The 13,496-nt window shown below is 40.9% G+C and overlaps 1 protein-coding gene across 2 annotated transcripts in view; it reads right to left on the bottom strand.

Annotated features, from left to right (window-relative positions):
* The window catches only part of CHRNA7 (cholinergic receptor nicotinic alpha 7 subunit), a 92,391-nt gene extending 79,153 nt beyond the window's left edge, over positions 1-13,238 (bottom strand). The window contains exons 1-2 of one of the 2 annotated variants that reach the window (XM_037510108.2): positions 13,172-13,238; positions 12,748-12,887 (exon numbers count right to left, since the gene is read on the bottom strand). In XM_037510108.2, the coding sequence (XP_037366005.1) occupies positions 12,748-12,887; positions 13,172-13,226 (195 nt within the window). In that variant the 5' untranslated portion in view covers positions 13,227-13,238. Of the gene's footprint in view, positions 1-12,074; positions 12,128-12,747; positions 12,888-13,171 lie in introns of those variants that run through there. The other variant, XM_054694796.1, reaches the window with a different exon arrangement.
* Between the last annotated feature and the right edge of the window lie 258 nt (positions 13,239-13,496).

Here is a 13,496-nt window from a genome sequence, read left to right as displayed (position 1 = left end):
AGGAGCCAACCTGACAACCTGAGCATCAGAAACAATAATATATGTAATAATAATATAATCATACATACATAAATAATAATAATAATAATAATACAATGAAATCAAACACATCAAATAATCCCCCAAAATCTACAATTCAAAATGATAATACAATTTCTTTGGCCACCTATTTAAGTATCTTGAAAATTGCCTAACACATTTTAAAACAAACAAAAATATCCCCAAACAACAACAAAGAATTATGATAAGCAATCAAATTCAAGTCCCAAATGTCCCCAGCCCAGAGAAGAATGGCCACGATAATATAATGCCCAATTTACACGATCATTGAAGAGACAAATACAAGGGGAGTGGATCTGTTTGACAAATTCAAAGTTATAAGCTCATGGATGGTGTTGTTTTAAGGCTCTTTCCAAGTAGACATTGAAAGATACACCCAAAGCTCAACAACTAAGACTACCTATCAGCAAGGAAGACAGGCCTTGAATCCTGCCCATACCAGCTTCACACCCACAATCTTGTCCCAATTTCCTGGCAGATTTAAAGATAAAGTCAGGATGAGAATCAGTTTCCTCCAGAATAGCAGCACTTCATAGGGACAATACCACATATCAGGTCTTGCTATTCAAGGCTAAGTTTTAAGCACTTCAAAGACTCTCCTTTCTAATTTGTGTGCTTTGAAAGTGATATTTGGAGAAACTCAGGAAGCTGGTGGAAAGCCGGTACAGAAGGCACATCAACGGCCAGCTGCTCCGGCTGATGCAAACACCACTGGACAGGAAACACACTTCCTGTCATGAATATTCCTTCTCAGTTTTAATTCAATCCACTCCTGATCACTTGCCCTGTCATCAACAATGAAGGTGCCATCTGCAGACTGCTGTTTTAATGCAGGCCCAGTGGTCATGGACAAGAGGTCATTTTGGGCCATGGCATCCCATTCACATTAATTGCTCCATCCATGAGAAAAAGATGAAGCATCCAACTAGCCTGCTCCCTCAGAGGGAAACAAGACGAGGACTGCCTGTGGTGGAGCTCTGCCCTCCAGTACAGCCTCAGTGCGCAGAGAGCTGCTCCAAGTGTCCCGTTCATCCTGGGACCTCAAGCAGGGCAGGCTACTCCTTGGCACGAAGACTTTGAGAGACAAGCTTCAGAGGCAGTTCCTGTTTGTTCTGGAGCTAGAAACACAGAACCACGAACAGCAACATAGAGAAGCCCCAAAGCTAGATCTGGGCACCCTCCTGCTTCAAGTATCTCACAGCGCCTGCAATTTCCCTAAATTAAAAAAAAAAAAAAATCTTCTCCTTGTCTGTGGGATATGCCTCCGGAGAAGAATCAAACATGTGACTATTTGCCAAATCAAGACTGTGGACTTTGTAGATTTTATCAACATATTTTTTAGTTTTCATCAAGGAATTTTGTTGACCCTAGTCTAAAGGTATTTTAGGCAAATATAAAATATTGTCCTAAGTGATCAGGTCACAATTTGCTGAGTAACTACAGCAGCAAATGAAAAACTTCAAAACAACACTTTTGATTTCAAAAAGAAAACCTTATAAAGATGTTTAATGCTTTGTAAAAGAGTGTTTTTAAAACATTGGACCAATTGAATTTTAAATCCATGGATGTTTTACTTACTGAGTAAGTATGACTATAAAGTGAAGATTTTCCAAATACCAAAAAGTGCATAAATAAGGTACCGAACTAAGTGCAAACCTTTTAGATCCATTTAGATCCATTATGTTAAGCACCTAAATAAGGGCTATACCTGAAACTAGTATAGAAAGGATTAAGTTGCTTAGTACACTTGGGTAATTTAATCTTGATTTTCCTCCAGTGTCAGATTATAAGTATCTGGAACAAAAATAAAAAGATTTCTGTTGCCATCTACTTTATGAACTTCCACCCTTCCAATGAGATCCTGCTGTGAGGTACACTCTGCCTTCCTAATAAGGAATGATAAGACAATAAGAATATCCTTCTAAACTGAAAATACTCACATAATAGCATTTTAATCCTAATAGGAGTCCAAAAGTATCTGATATTTGAGTAGTTTTGTTGCATCACCTGCTCTAATGGCTACTTAGAGAAAACATTCGTTTGCACCTAAATAAAAAAATCACATATATTAGAAGTGTGTGAAAATGCTTACTACCTCATTCCTGATAAAATAAAGTCAACGGTGTCACCACAGAAAGGAAATTACAACTTCTAATTGTACTTTTTAGGCATTATCTTTTAAGCATTTTAAATAGATCACAAAAGACAATCTGGAGAACATAATCAGACCATTCCAAGGAGATGCATTGACTTGAGAAAATGGCAGCAATTACTTTACCCCAATGTTCACTGTTCAACCAGTTTAAAGGGGTTTTTAAAATATTAAAATGATATTATTATAGAAGTATCAACATGGTCTTGTGAGTCAAATAATGACTAAAACACAAAATAACATATTTTTGCCCATGGGTTTAGCTGTTGATAAGAGTATCTTATAAGTTTCTAATTCAAGATATCAATTTAAGCACACTCATCAAATTTTCCATTTTCCTCCAAGACCACTGAAATTAAAATAAAAGAGCGGGAAGGCTATAAACTCCCAAACCAGACAAGATCGTTCAGTACATTGTAGGAAGAGCACAGGTACACAAAGGCTTGGCGACTGCAAAATAGAGTGGAGAATTTCACAGACTAAATATTGGTGATTTTCTGTGGGAAATTGGCATTCTAGAGGAGAGGGAAAAGTTTTGCCCTGTAAAAGCAGGTAAAGATGAGGCTGTCCTGTATCTGAAGGAGGGCAGGCAGTGTGAAGTGGAGCTGACATAGGTGAATTCCAGGAAGGTTTGGAAAAGAGAGCTATCAACTCCCTTCTGAGAATAACCATCAGCCAGGGTTTCTCTTAGTTCCATCAGAGTCAAAATTGAAAAATGTTGATCAATTATTGCAAAATGTGGCTACTGAATCCTTGAAATGTGACCAGTGGTGACTAGGATGCCATTTCTGTAACATACACACTGGATTTCTGAAACTAATCTCTGCCATCCCCCTACAATGTAAACTGTCTCATTAACAATTTTGTATTTGGGGGCTTCCCTGGTGATGCAAGGGGTTAAGCACTGCACTGCAGCCACTGCAGCAAAAGTTCAATCCCCTGCTGGCCAGGGAGCAACCCACATGGCACAGCAGACCTCTCCTGTCGCCTGCTGCTCCCCTCAGCAGTGTATTTCAGTCAGTCTGCCTGTTCTGTTCCCCACTCTGTCTCTGGTGAATATTCTCACCCCCCCACACACACCTCTGGCCTATACCCCAGCTCTTGTATGCAAAAATAAATAAATTAAAAAAAAAACAATTTTGTATTTGATCCATCTTGAAATTTTAATCATTTAGATCCATTATGTTAAATTAACTGTCTTATTAAAATTTATTTTACCTGTTTCTTTCCACTTTTTAAATATGACCACTAAAATATCTAAAATTACATCTCTGGTTCACATTATTTAATAGCCCCATGTGAGGACAAGGGGATCTGAATAATGAATAAAGAGAATAACAAAAGGAGGATCCATGAAGCAGAGAGTATGGCTGAGAACTTAGAAACTATGACGGTATAATAAGGTTTGGGGAAAAATATGAAAAAAGTAAAACCGGGGCCAGTTGACAACAGGAACACTCAAACCCATGGAGTCACACCACAGTCGGAGCAGTAGACCCATAGAGAAAGAAAAATGGATGGGGAAAATGGCTTTGAAGAAAACAGTGTTTACTTTGTCACAGAATATGAGGGCAGATTTTTTTTTCTTAAATAGAATCAAGTCATAGTCTTTGATGGTGCAAGAGTGACCAGTGGAAGAAGTGAGAACAGAGGATGAGTAGACTATGGAGAGAGCTGTGAATGAGCCAAGTTTCCATCCATAATGATAAGAAGTCAACAACAAATGAACACGTTGCTCAATAAAGGTGTAGAAATATAAGCTGAGTATTAAAATAAGAATGATAACTCAAAACAAAAGCTGCTAAAGATCTTTGGGGAATGACTAGGAAACATGAGTTCAGGGGACCCTTCTTTGTCATTGGCTCTATAAATGCACGTCATATTGATATTAAAAAATTTTAATTAAAATTAAAAAATCTTTAATGACATAGTTCACACAATTCTTCCACATGATATACACATTAAGGATTTGAAATGACCACCTGGGGGCAGATGCAGTGGATAATACAATGTCTTAATGTGATAAAGTTCAACAATCATGCAGTTATTACCCTAATAATCCTTTAACTATCCTTGAAAAACAAAATGAGTTAATCATTGTTCAAGGTTTCCATGTGAAAGGTACAACAGCAGCAACCACAAAAAGCCTCTTGAGGAAAATATCTTCACAAACTTGATAAAGGGGGAAAGGTTTTAAATATGACATAATAAGCACCAAACATAAAAGAGGGATTTATCCATTGGGCCATATTAAAATAAAGAACTTCTGTCCATCAAAAGCTACCATTTGTCTGTAAGAATAGTCTACTAATGCTAAGAACTTACAAGAGAGAGAGAAAGAAAAACATTTAAAAGTGAAAGACAAGTTAAAGGTTTTTTTTGAGAAGATATTTTCAAAATCATGTAATTAAGAAGGGCTCATGTCCATAAAACAGAAAAACTCTACAAATCAAGAAGAGGACAAAAGCACGACACAAAACAAAACACCAAGATAAAAATAGGCAAGCCATGAATAGACACTTCTCAAAAGAAGATATCCAAGTGGAAAATTAAGACATGAAAACATCCTCAACTTTATTGGTAATCAGGGAGCCGCTAATTAAAATCACAAGGTAATATCACTCTTTACCCACCAGAAAGGCAAATTTAAAAGACCAGAAATACCAAGTTGGTGAGGATGTAGGGCAATAAGAACTTTTCACACTCTGTTGGTAACAATGTTCATTACAAAAACCATTTTGAAAACTCTTTGGTTTCATTTGGAAAAGTTAAAGATAGGTCATCTAAAGACCGAGCAAGGCCATTCCTAAGAATGTGTAACCTCTAACAGAAACTCAAACACACGCACATCCAAAGGCTGTACAATAAGAATATTCAGTGCAGTGTTCTCCACAAAAGACAAAAGTAGAAACAATCTAAATACAAACCAATAGAATTATAAATCATGTTACCATCTTATAATAACTGTAACTACAGTAACAAGACAACAACTTGGGAGACTCTCAAAAATAAAATTGGGCAAAAATCAGAACCCAAAAGAATACATACTGCGCCACTTGTGTGACTCCACACATTTAGAAAGATTCAGTGAAGAGCAAAATGAAACCCCCGACGCTTGACATCATGCTAGTGGTTCTCCACTAGAAAGCTGGAAGAGCTGTGCTGGGTGGGAACTTGAGTGAGTTCACTTTGTGATCATTCATTTAGTTGGTTGTGGTATTGTGTAACATTGTGGATAGCTACTACACTACAATTAAAAGTTTAAAATAGCGTTAAAGAATGACTTCCAAAATAAAACAGGTCTTGAACTGGCTGATGCATCAGAGGCTACTGCATATAGCACCTTAATAGAAAAGAGTGATAGACTAATGTTTCCTGACTAGTGATTTCAATTGTAAATTTTATCAAGTTGAGCTTAGTCAACTCTAACCTGGTAATTGGGAAGTAGCTTTGGCTTAATTTGCTCAATCTAAACAGCTCCCCCCTACACACCACGGGGATTGTTATTAGAAGGGTCCAAATGATTTTCTTCTTCTCAGAAAAGAAGTATAACACTACCTAATCCTAATAAATCAATGAGAGAGCAGAGCTTTTCATTGTATGTGTGTGTTTTTTAAAGCAAATACATTACTTTAGAAAATTGTTTTACGATTCTAAAATTTCAAAACAACTTATGATCTACCTTAACTCTCTCCACACACAGTAAAATAAACATCCTTCTTGCTCTAGTGCCTTCTTTCTGGAATCTAGACAACACCTCTTTTTCAGACTGGGAATCTTCACACACACACTTTGCTTTCAGCAAGTGTAAATTTCCCATAGAGCCTACCTGTGTGGGGAGGAGCCTTATCAGCAGGAGCAGCTACAACTCCCTCCCCTCTGCCCCACCTCCACCTGCAGTTAAGACAGGGCAGCTTCTTACTTCCTCTCCTACCTGACAAGGAGCCCAGAGGCACACATCTGCCCAGGCTTTCACACAGCCATCCTCCTGCAGTGACTCTCAATTCACAATGCAGGATTCTGTAATTCTTTACTTGGTCTCCTGTTAATTTCAGTTAATTATTTTGACTTTCTGGGAGCTATGAGTCCACAGCCTTGGTGTCACATCCAGCTTTCTCCTTGGAAACTTAACAAGCATGTTATGGGATATCTTATTTTGAGATACCAAAAAAAGTATTCATCAAGGAGAGGTAAGGGTGACAGATGTGTGGGTTAACACACACATAACTATACACATAGACACACTATTTTACATCAATTTTAAAGTTTTATTTTTTGCTAAAATAGTTTATAGCCAATGTGGAGAGGAAATCACTGAAATAAAGTCCAGGGGGATTCTTATTAGAAGGTTCCAAATGACTTTCTTCTTCTCAGTGAAGAAGAATAACACTACCTAATCCTAATAAATCAATGAGAGAGCAGAGATTTTCATTGGCATCTCTCCATGACAAGACTATTTCTCTTCTTTTAACAGTTTTTCAGGGATGAAACAGGAGCTCTGACAGAACCAAGAACCAAACCCTGTGGGGAATACTTTCCATGGTAGACTTGAAAGACAGTATTTACAAGAAAGACACCTTTAGTAAAATGACCCATAATCGCAAGCTATAGAACTAAAACCCCAAACAGGTTTTTAAGAGATATAATTTCTTCGTAATAAATTTAGATCAATTCTACAGGTGCATTGTAAACAAGTTTTAATTTTGAGTTTCAGTTTGGCTACCAACAAAGATGAGGCAGGTGGTTCTCACCAACCCACAAGTGAGAACAATTAGAAAAGCTGTAAAAGGCAATAATCATGTGCGTGAAGGCACCTCAGAAAATTGATGGAGGTGACAAGGACTTGAGGAGGAGTGGGAAGCCCTCAGAGAATAACAGGATTTGGAGCCACTTCTCCAGAACATGTAATGATTACAAATCAATGCTTAAGATGTCATCAATATAAGCAGATCTTGACAGACTCAAGAGCTTGAAGCATAAAATAGGACTCCAGGGTCCATCAAATAAAAGACCCTAAAAACTCTATAATGTACACCCTAGAATGTAGATGCAAATTCCCGAAGTAGACGGGCCCTTACAGGAATGAAAAGCCACTATCTTCTCAACCACTAACTGGATTAAGGTGATTTGTGCTTACTGGTGCCCTTAGTCCAGATGTTGGTCAAGACAAATAAAATTACAGGAAGATAGCATCCTTCAGACCTTCAAATTAGTTCTACACATTTTTCACATACAATGCCTAGCACAAAATAAAAAAGCAACTGAGCTTAGAAGAAACATCATGAATCATTTCAATAAATACTTTTAAACAATTTCTAAAATAAAAATAGGAATAGGGATTAAATATGCAGTGAGGGTAGCAGTTACATAATAGTGGGGAAAGAGTATAAATTTTAAAATTTGTATTTGTTTACTACTTGGCCTATTTGTGTCACTTTAAAATGAATGCCTACTAATATTGTTTAAGTCCCATACATAGTGTTATACTACTTTAATTTTTAAACATTTCTCTATAATTCCATAAACATAAAGAAAATATAGCATAAAATGCACCAGAATGCCTTGAGCGATGGTGGGTTGGATGGTTTTTTTTCACTCCTTCAGTCCTCTTTCTTTGTTTAATTTGGTTTCCTATACAAAACATACTTTACCTTTGTAGTATTAAGAAATATCACTTCTGAAAAACATTATTAGGGTAATTACTTAAATGTACCTTGGGTTTCCCTCATAGACTGTGTTCAGGTGTGTAATTTTTCAGTTAATATTGCAAGATATTAAATTAGAGAGGGAGCATTTTAAGTAGTGGCAAATAAATACATAGCCCTAAATCCTACAGATGTAAGTGAAGAGTCCCCTTAGGGATTTCAAATAACACACAAGCCCTCAAAACACTGGGCTCCACAGCCAAATCTGTCATCTGTAGTAGCAACTCCAAATGCACAGCCAATTAGTTCTGCTGTTTTGCAACTGAAGTTTCTAAAAACTTGAATCTGGAATAAAAAATATCTATAAAATATAAAAAATCATTTATGAATAATTATGTGTTTCATATTAGTATACAATTGTATCGTGATTTATATTATTCATTGTAAATACCTTACCTTCCAGACATGCTTTCATAACTGTGTTCATTTAATTTACAAATCAACACTCAGAATGGTCTTTAAATGTATGTACATACAGGTGAATGATTAAATAGCATGAATAAAGGAGAAATATTATGGAAAATGTTGGCAGTTTGGAGCCCTACATTCATATCACTTCAAAATGATTTCTGATGTATTATCTCATTCTCAGCCCAGTTACAAGTCCATGAAGTAAATTAATGATCACCTTAAGTCAGTCTATGCATTTAGGAATAATTTAAGTACTTTCACTTACTAAATTTATCTACGTACCTACAGGAAGTTTTACCCGCAGATATATATCATAAGTAGCATATTCAAAATGTCTCTAGAATCTACTTCTCCACATTCCCACAGTGACAATTCCAGTTTCGACATCTTCATCTATCCTACATGCCAATCTCTTCCCAATACGCACATTTGTCCTCAGCCTCTGCTCTCTGAACAAAGATCCAGTTATGTCCTCATCTGCTCGAAACATCTGCACCTTCCCATCCTTAGCAAGGGGCTTGCTGAGTAGCTACAACAAGGCCACAACAAGTAAAGCATCTCTTTGAAGACATATTTTGTCTTTAAAATGCAGATCATTTTTCATTCTAATCTATAATTTATACTCATTGGATTTAATACAAATAGCATGTTTGGAATTGTTTCCATTTCTTAAAAAAAAAAAAAAAAGCAATGGTAAGCTGATCATGCAACTTCTCAAAACCCCTGGCACACCGCCTCCTCTTGCCCTCAGAGATTTCCAGACTAGGGTCTAAGGTAAAATATATATTCTGCAGAGGAACTCAAGCTACACCACACTCTATACCTCCCTTCAAATTCACCTTCTACCCCAAAATAATTTTATCCATCATCTTGTAAAGGTGTGTTTTCCAAGGCATAATTATTACCAAAGGGTTTGTAAAACAATGGTTGTTTGATCAATACTCTGTCCTGTTTTATAAATTCTCAATAAGCATAAGCATATTAAATCTTCTGAGAAGTCTTGCAGCAAACAGTTCAGCCAAGATCAATTGGGAGCCATTGCACTAAGAACACACCTTGTTGAACATACCAGTTTTTCTGTACTCTGTTCCCATTACTTTGGAAAGTCTTTCTACTTTCTCCAACTGGTAAACTCCTACTCACTTTTAGAAAGCTAACTCCTCATTGAACCCATTCCCAGCCACTCTAGCTAGAAAAAAACATTTTCTCCTATGTGTATTTGTGGAACTTTGTACAGACATTTATGTTAAACTACACACATGGTGATTTGGATTTACACATCAGTCTCATAGGCAGACTATGAGTTCTAAAAGTAGAAATCATCCTTTATTCATTTTTGAATTCCCTGATCTAGCAATCTCCATAAGAAGAGCTCAATTAGGAAGTGCAGTGTAAGTCAACTAAAAAGTAACATCAAATGCAATAACTCTATCTCCCCAGCTAAAAGAAACAAAACCTCAGCTGACTAAAAGGGGAACAATAACAAAATTTTGGGGAGGGAAATGATCTCCATCAACAGCCCAGTCAGCAAAGACCCCTGGAATTGAATTTATAAAGAGACACTTGCAATGGCCACAACTTGGCTATATGAATCTCTTATGAGAGCCACTGTGTTTCTGTCCAGGGTGCTGAGATTCCGACTTGAAAGTCCTGGCTCTGCTTCAAAACCAGGCAGAGCCAAGTCCGACTGGAATACAAATGTTTGCATATTTCAACATTTTTGATATAGAGACTTTCTTTTCACCCAGGATCTCAGGACAGTCATATTCAATCATTTAAATTCAGCCAGTTTAAATAAATTAAGTTGATTTTGTCTGCAAAAGAAGTTACCAACTCTATAGGTGGCAGGAGATGCAAAGGTCTTGAGAGTCAAATATGGGCTTTCCTCAAAACTCTGTCCCTATGTAGTAAGAATTCTTGTGACCTGAGCATTCTGTAATCACACCTTTCTAGGCCTCTACTTTTTGAACTTTGAGTTGAGTGGCTACTAATTAAGATGGAGCAAACCTTCAGTGAATCACCAGTGTGTAGCAAACACTTTCTGTTATTTAATCCTCTCCAAACCCTGCGAAGTGGGTATTATTATTCTCATTTTACACATGAGGAAACACGGCTTATAAAGGTAAAGTAATTTGCTCAAGGCCACTGCAGAGCTTGCATCATTATTTGGCTGGGAAGCTCAATGGTTTCATGGCTGGGTCTATGGCTGAGGTATAACTAAGACCCTCCCTCCCATGACCTCTGTCTGCTAACATCTGTCTTTACTAATACTTGGGTATTGATGCCCCATAATGTTTATGATTCTTATTATTTTTTTTAAAAAAATTTCCTAACCTCAACAAAAGTTCGTGGCTTTCTTTTTTAACTTTCATATCAAGCAACGCTAGCTTATGCATAAACTTCCAAAATCTCTCATGTTTACCTGATCCCTTAAGGGTCTCTTCAAGAGGTGCCCAGGAAAAAACACGTAGATTCCAGTGAGTGTTCTATGCTCTAAAAGAGACTGTTACACCCTTAGGAAATCTACTCCATTTGTTCACTCCTTGTGCTCTTCAACTGAATGCCCTCTGCACCCTCACATTCCAGCCAGCTGGTAAAAGGACCATTCTAAAGAGGCAGGAGGAAGCACACATACTCAGTGAGGCAGTCTGGCTGAAGCTACTGTTGGGCAAGTGGGGTGAGGGGCCTTCACTTTCTCTCCCTATCATGCACCACTCGTGAAGTGTGTCAGCCCAGCTGACTGGTCCTTGGTCATGTTGGGGGAGGGTATGGTAATTTGATAAAAATGACCATATTCATACTCAGGTGTCTATAGCTTCATTGACTGACTATTATTTAGGTCATCACAGTGACCAGTGAAGTGTTAACATGTCCATTTTATAAACCAGAAAGTAGATTCAGGATGCTTAAGAAAGTTCCCTAAGACCAACCATCCAGAGACTAGCAGAGCCAGAACACACCAAGCTGCCCAAGGTGTAAGTCTTGAACTCCTTGAAGTAACAGAAAAGTTGCTCCTTAAAGGATCTGCCCCTCCCAAATGCCCCAGAGCCTTGTGCCCCACTTGGAGGTTCAGCTCCTTCGTTTTTCTCTTACCCATCTGGCTGGATACTAGATCTTCTTTTTCAGCCTCTTTTCTCCTAACTCAAAACAATCATCTTTTCTCCTTTCCTGTCATCAGAGACCTGTAAATAGTCCTATGTCCTTTTGTGACCTATGGCACCACACTTGCCCTCATTTACAGCTCTCCCCTAAGGATAACTTTTCCACTGTGCCACAGAAATGGTGGCTATTTTAAAGCAGGTTGTCTGTGTAGGCAGAAGCACACATTTAACACAGGTGTAGTGTGAGAAAGGAAACCATTCATCACTAGGTTAATGGAGTTAAGGGGCACATCAGTGTGGTGGTGCAGGTACTCTGTGGGATTGTGAGATGTCGCCTGTGCTCTTACAACACTTTTCTGACCCCCTCTGGTGACTCTCAGCACTCTACATGGATTTGTGGCTATTCCCACACCTCTCTCCCACCATATTCTTCCTCCCCACAAAACACCATAATCCCTGTGCCTCACCCCTGCCCTGCACTTCCTCCACAATCTGCCTCCAGATTCCAATGCCTGGGCAGAGTAGACACTGAAACCCATTTGTAGCGAATCCAACATGTTTGTAAAATATTAGTATTGTATGAAGACTATGCCAGTGTAAGTTGAATAGTCAATACAGTCTGGAAGAGCTAAAGAACAAACTTACACAGATATTACACATTTGCCAAATGAAATAAGTAGGAGTAAGTCTTCAAGGCAAGAAGCTTGTGGAGCTGGCAGCAGCAGCCTGAAGAAAAAGACAACTGTGTCCCGGTGTGCAGTCTTGCTCATCATCAGAGCAAAACTCCCCTTACCAGAAAGGAAAAAATAAAATAGTCCATTATTGCAAAGGGGCAGGGGTGTTCCTGTTCCTAAGCGCCCACTCGCGGCCCTCTGCCTGGACAGATTGCCCAGCTGCATAAACCACGGTCAGTCCCCTTCCCAAAGAAGCTACACAACACAGTAAGCAGAAAACTCCAGACATGGCTAAACTGACACCGAATGTGAGGCTGCATGCGCCATTCGGACCCCGCTGTTTTTGCTGGTTCCAGGCTCGGGATAGGAATACCTTCGCCCTGAGTTTGTAAGCTGGGTGAAAGGCGGGACTGATCCATGCACAGGTGGCCAGGGCGGTGGAACAAGCTTCACTGGGTTCCTAATCTGTGGGACAGGCAGGGAAACTGAGGCACGCGGCAGCGGGCAGGCCCAGCTCGGAGTGGCCCAGGGACAGCTAGAAATTCCCCCGCCACACTACAGTGCCTGGTCGCCTGATGCCCAGGACCACTGGGAGTCAGCGCCTGGCAGGAGCGGGCAGCCCAGCGGCCGGGCCAGGTACTCACCACGTCCATGATCTGCATGAGGCTCAGGGAGAAGTACACCGTGAGTGGCAGAGAGTCATTAGCCACCGGCCTTTCCAAGGGGTTGTAGTTCTTGACCAGGTCCTTGTAGAGCTTCCTCTGGAACTCGCCTTGCAGGGACACTTGAGGAGAGGGGAGCCGGGCGGGCTGCTCAGGGAAGGCCGGCGGGGGTGCGCCCCCTGCCCGCGCTGCCCAGCCGCCCAACCGGAGCAGCCCCGACCAGCAGGACCTGCTCTCCCCGTGCAGACCCCAGCAGCGCCCCGCTCCCCCTCGCCGGAGTGAGTCCCCAAAGCTGGCCCCGGCGCGGGGCGCACGGAGCAGCCCGGGATGCGCCCGGGATGCGCCCGGGATGCGCCCGGGATCCCGCGGAGGCGGAGTGGAGGGCGGGGAGACGCGGCGGCTTTACCGTGCAGGAGCGACGCGGCCAGGACCAGCCAGATGCCTCTCCGCGAGGGGCGCATGTTGAGCCCGGGGGCCGCCGCCCGCCCGCCGGCGTCTCGGCTGTGAGCCCCGGCCTGCGCTGCGGCCGCGGAGCCGCCTCTCCCGGCCCGGCGCGCGAGCCTTTAAGGAGCCCGGCGCGCGCCCCCGCCCCGCCCGCCCCCGCGCGCCTTCGCACGTGACGAGCCCCGCCTCTGCCCCCCGCCCCCGCCCCCGCCTGCCCGCCGGGGCCCGGGCTGCTCGGCGGCCGCGCGGGGAACTGCAGCCGGCGGGGGAGAGCGGGAGACGCACCC

This window comes from Talpa occidentalis, unplaced genomic scaffold, assembly GCF_014898055.3.
Source record: "Talpa occidentalis isolate TD23 unplaced genomic scaffold, MPIMG_talOcc4v2.1 talOcc4.14, whole genome shotgun sequence".
Classification (NCBI taxonomy): domain Eukaryota; kingdom Metazoa; phylum Chordata; class Mammalia; order Eulipotyphla; family Talpidae; genus Talpa; species Talpa occidentalis.
Note: the sequence above shows the minus strand (reverse complement) of the source record. Positions and strands in the feature narration are given on the sequence as shown.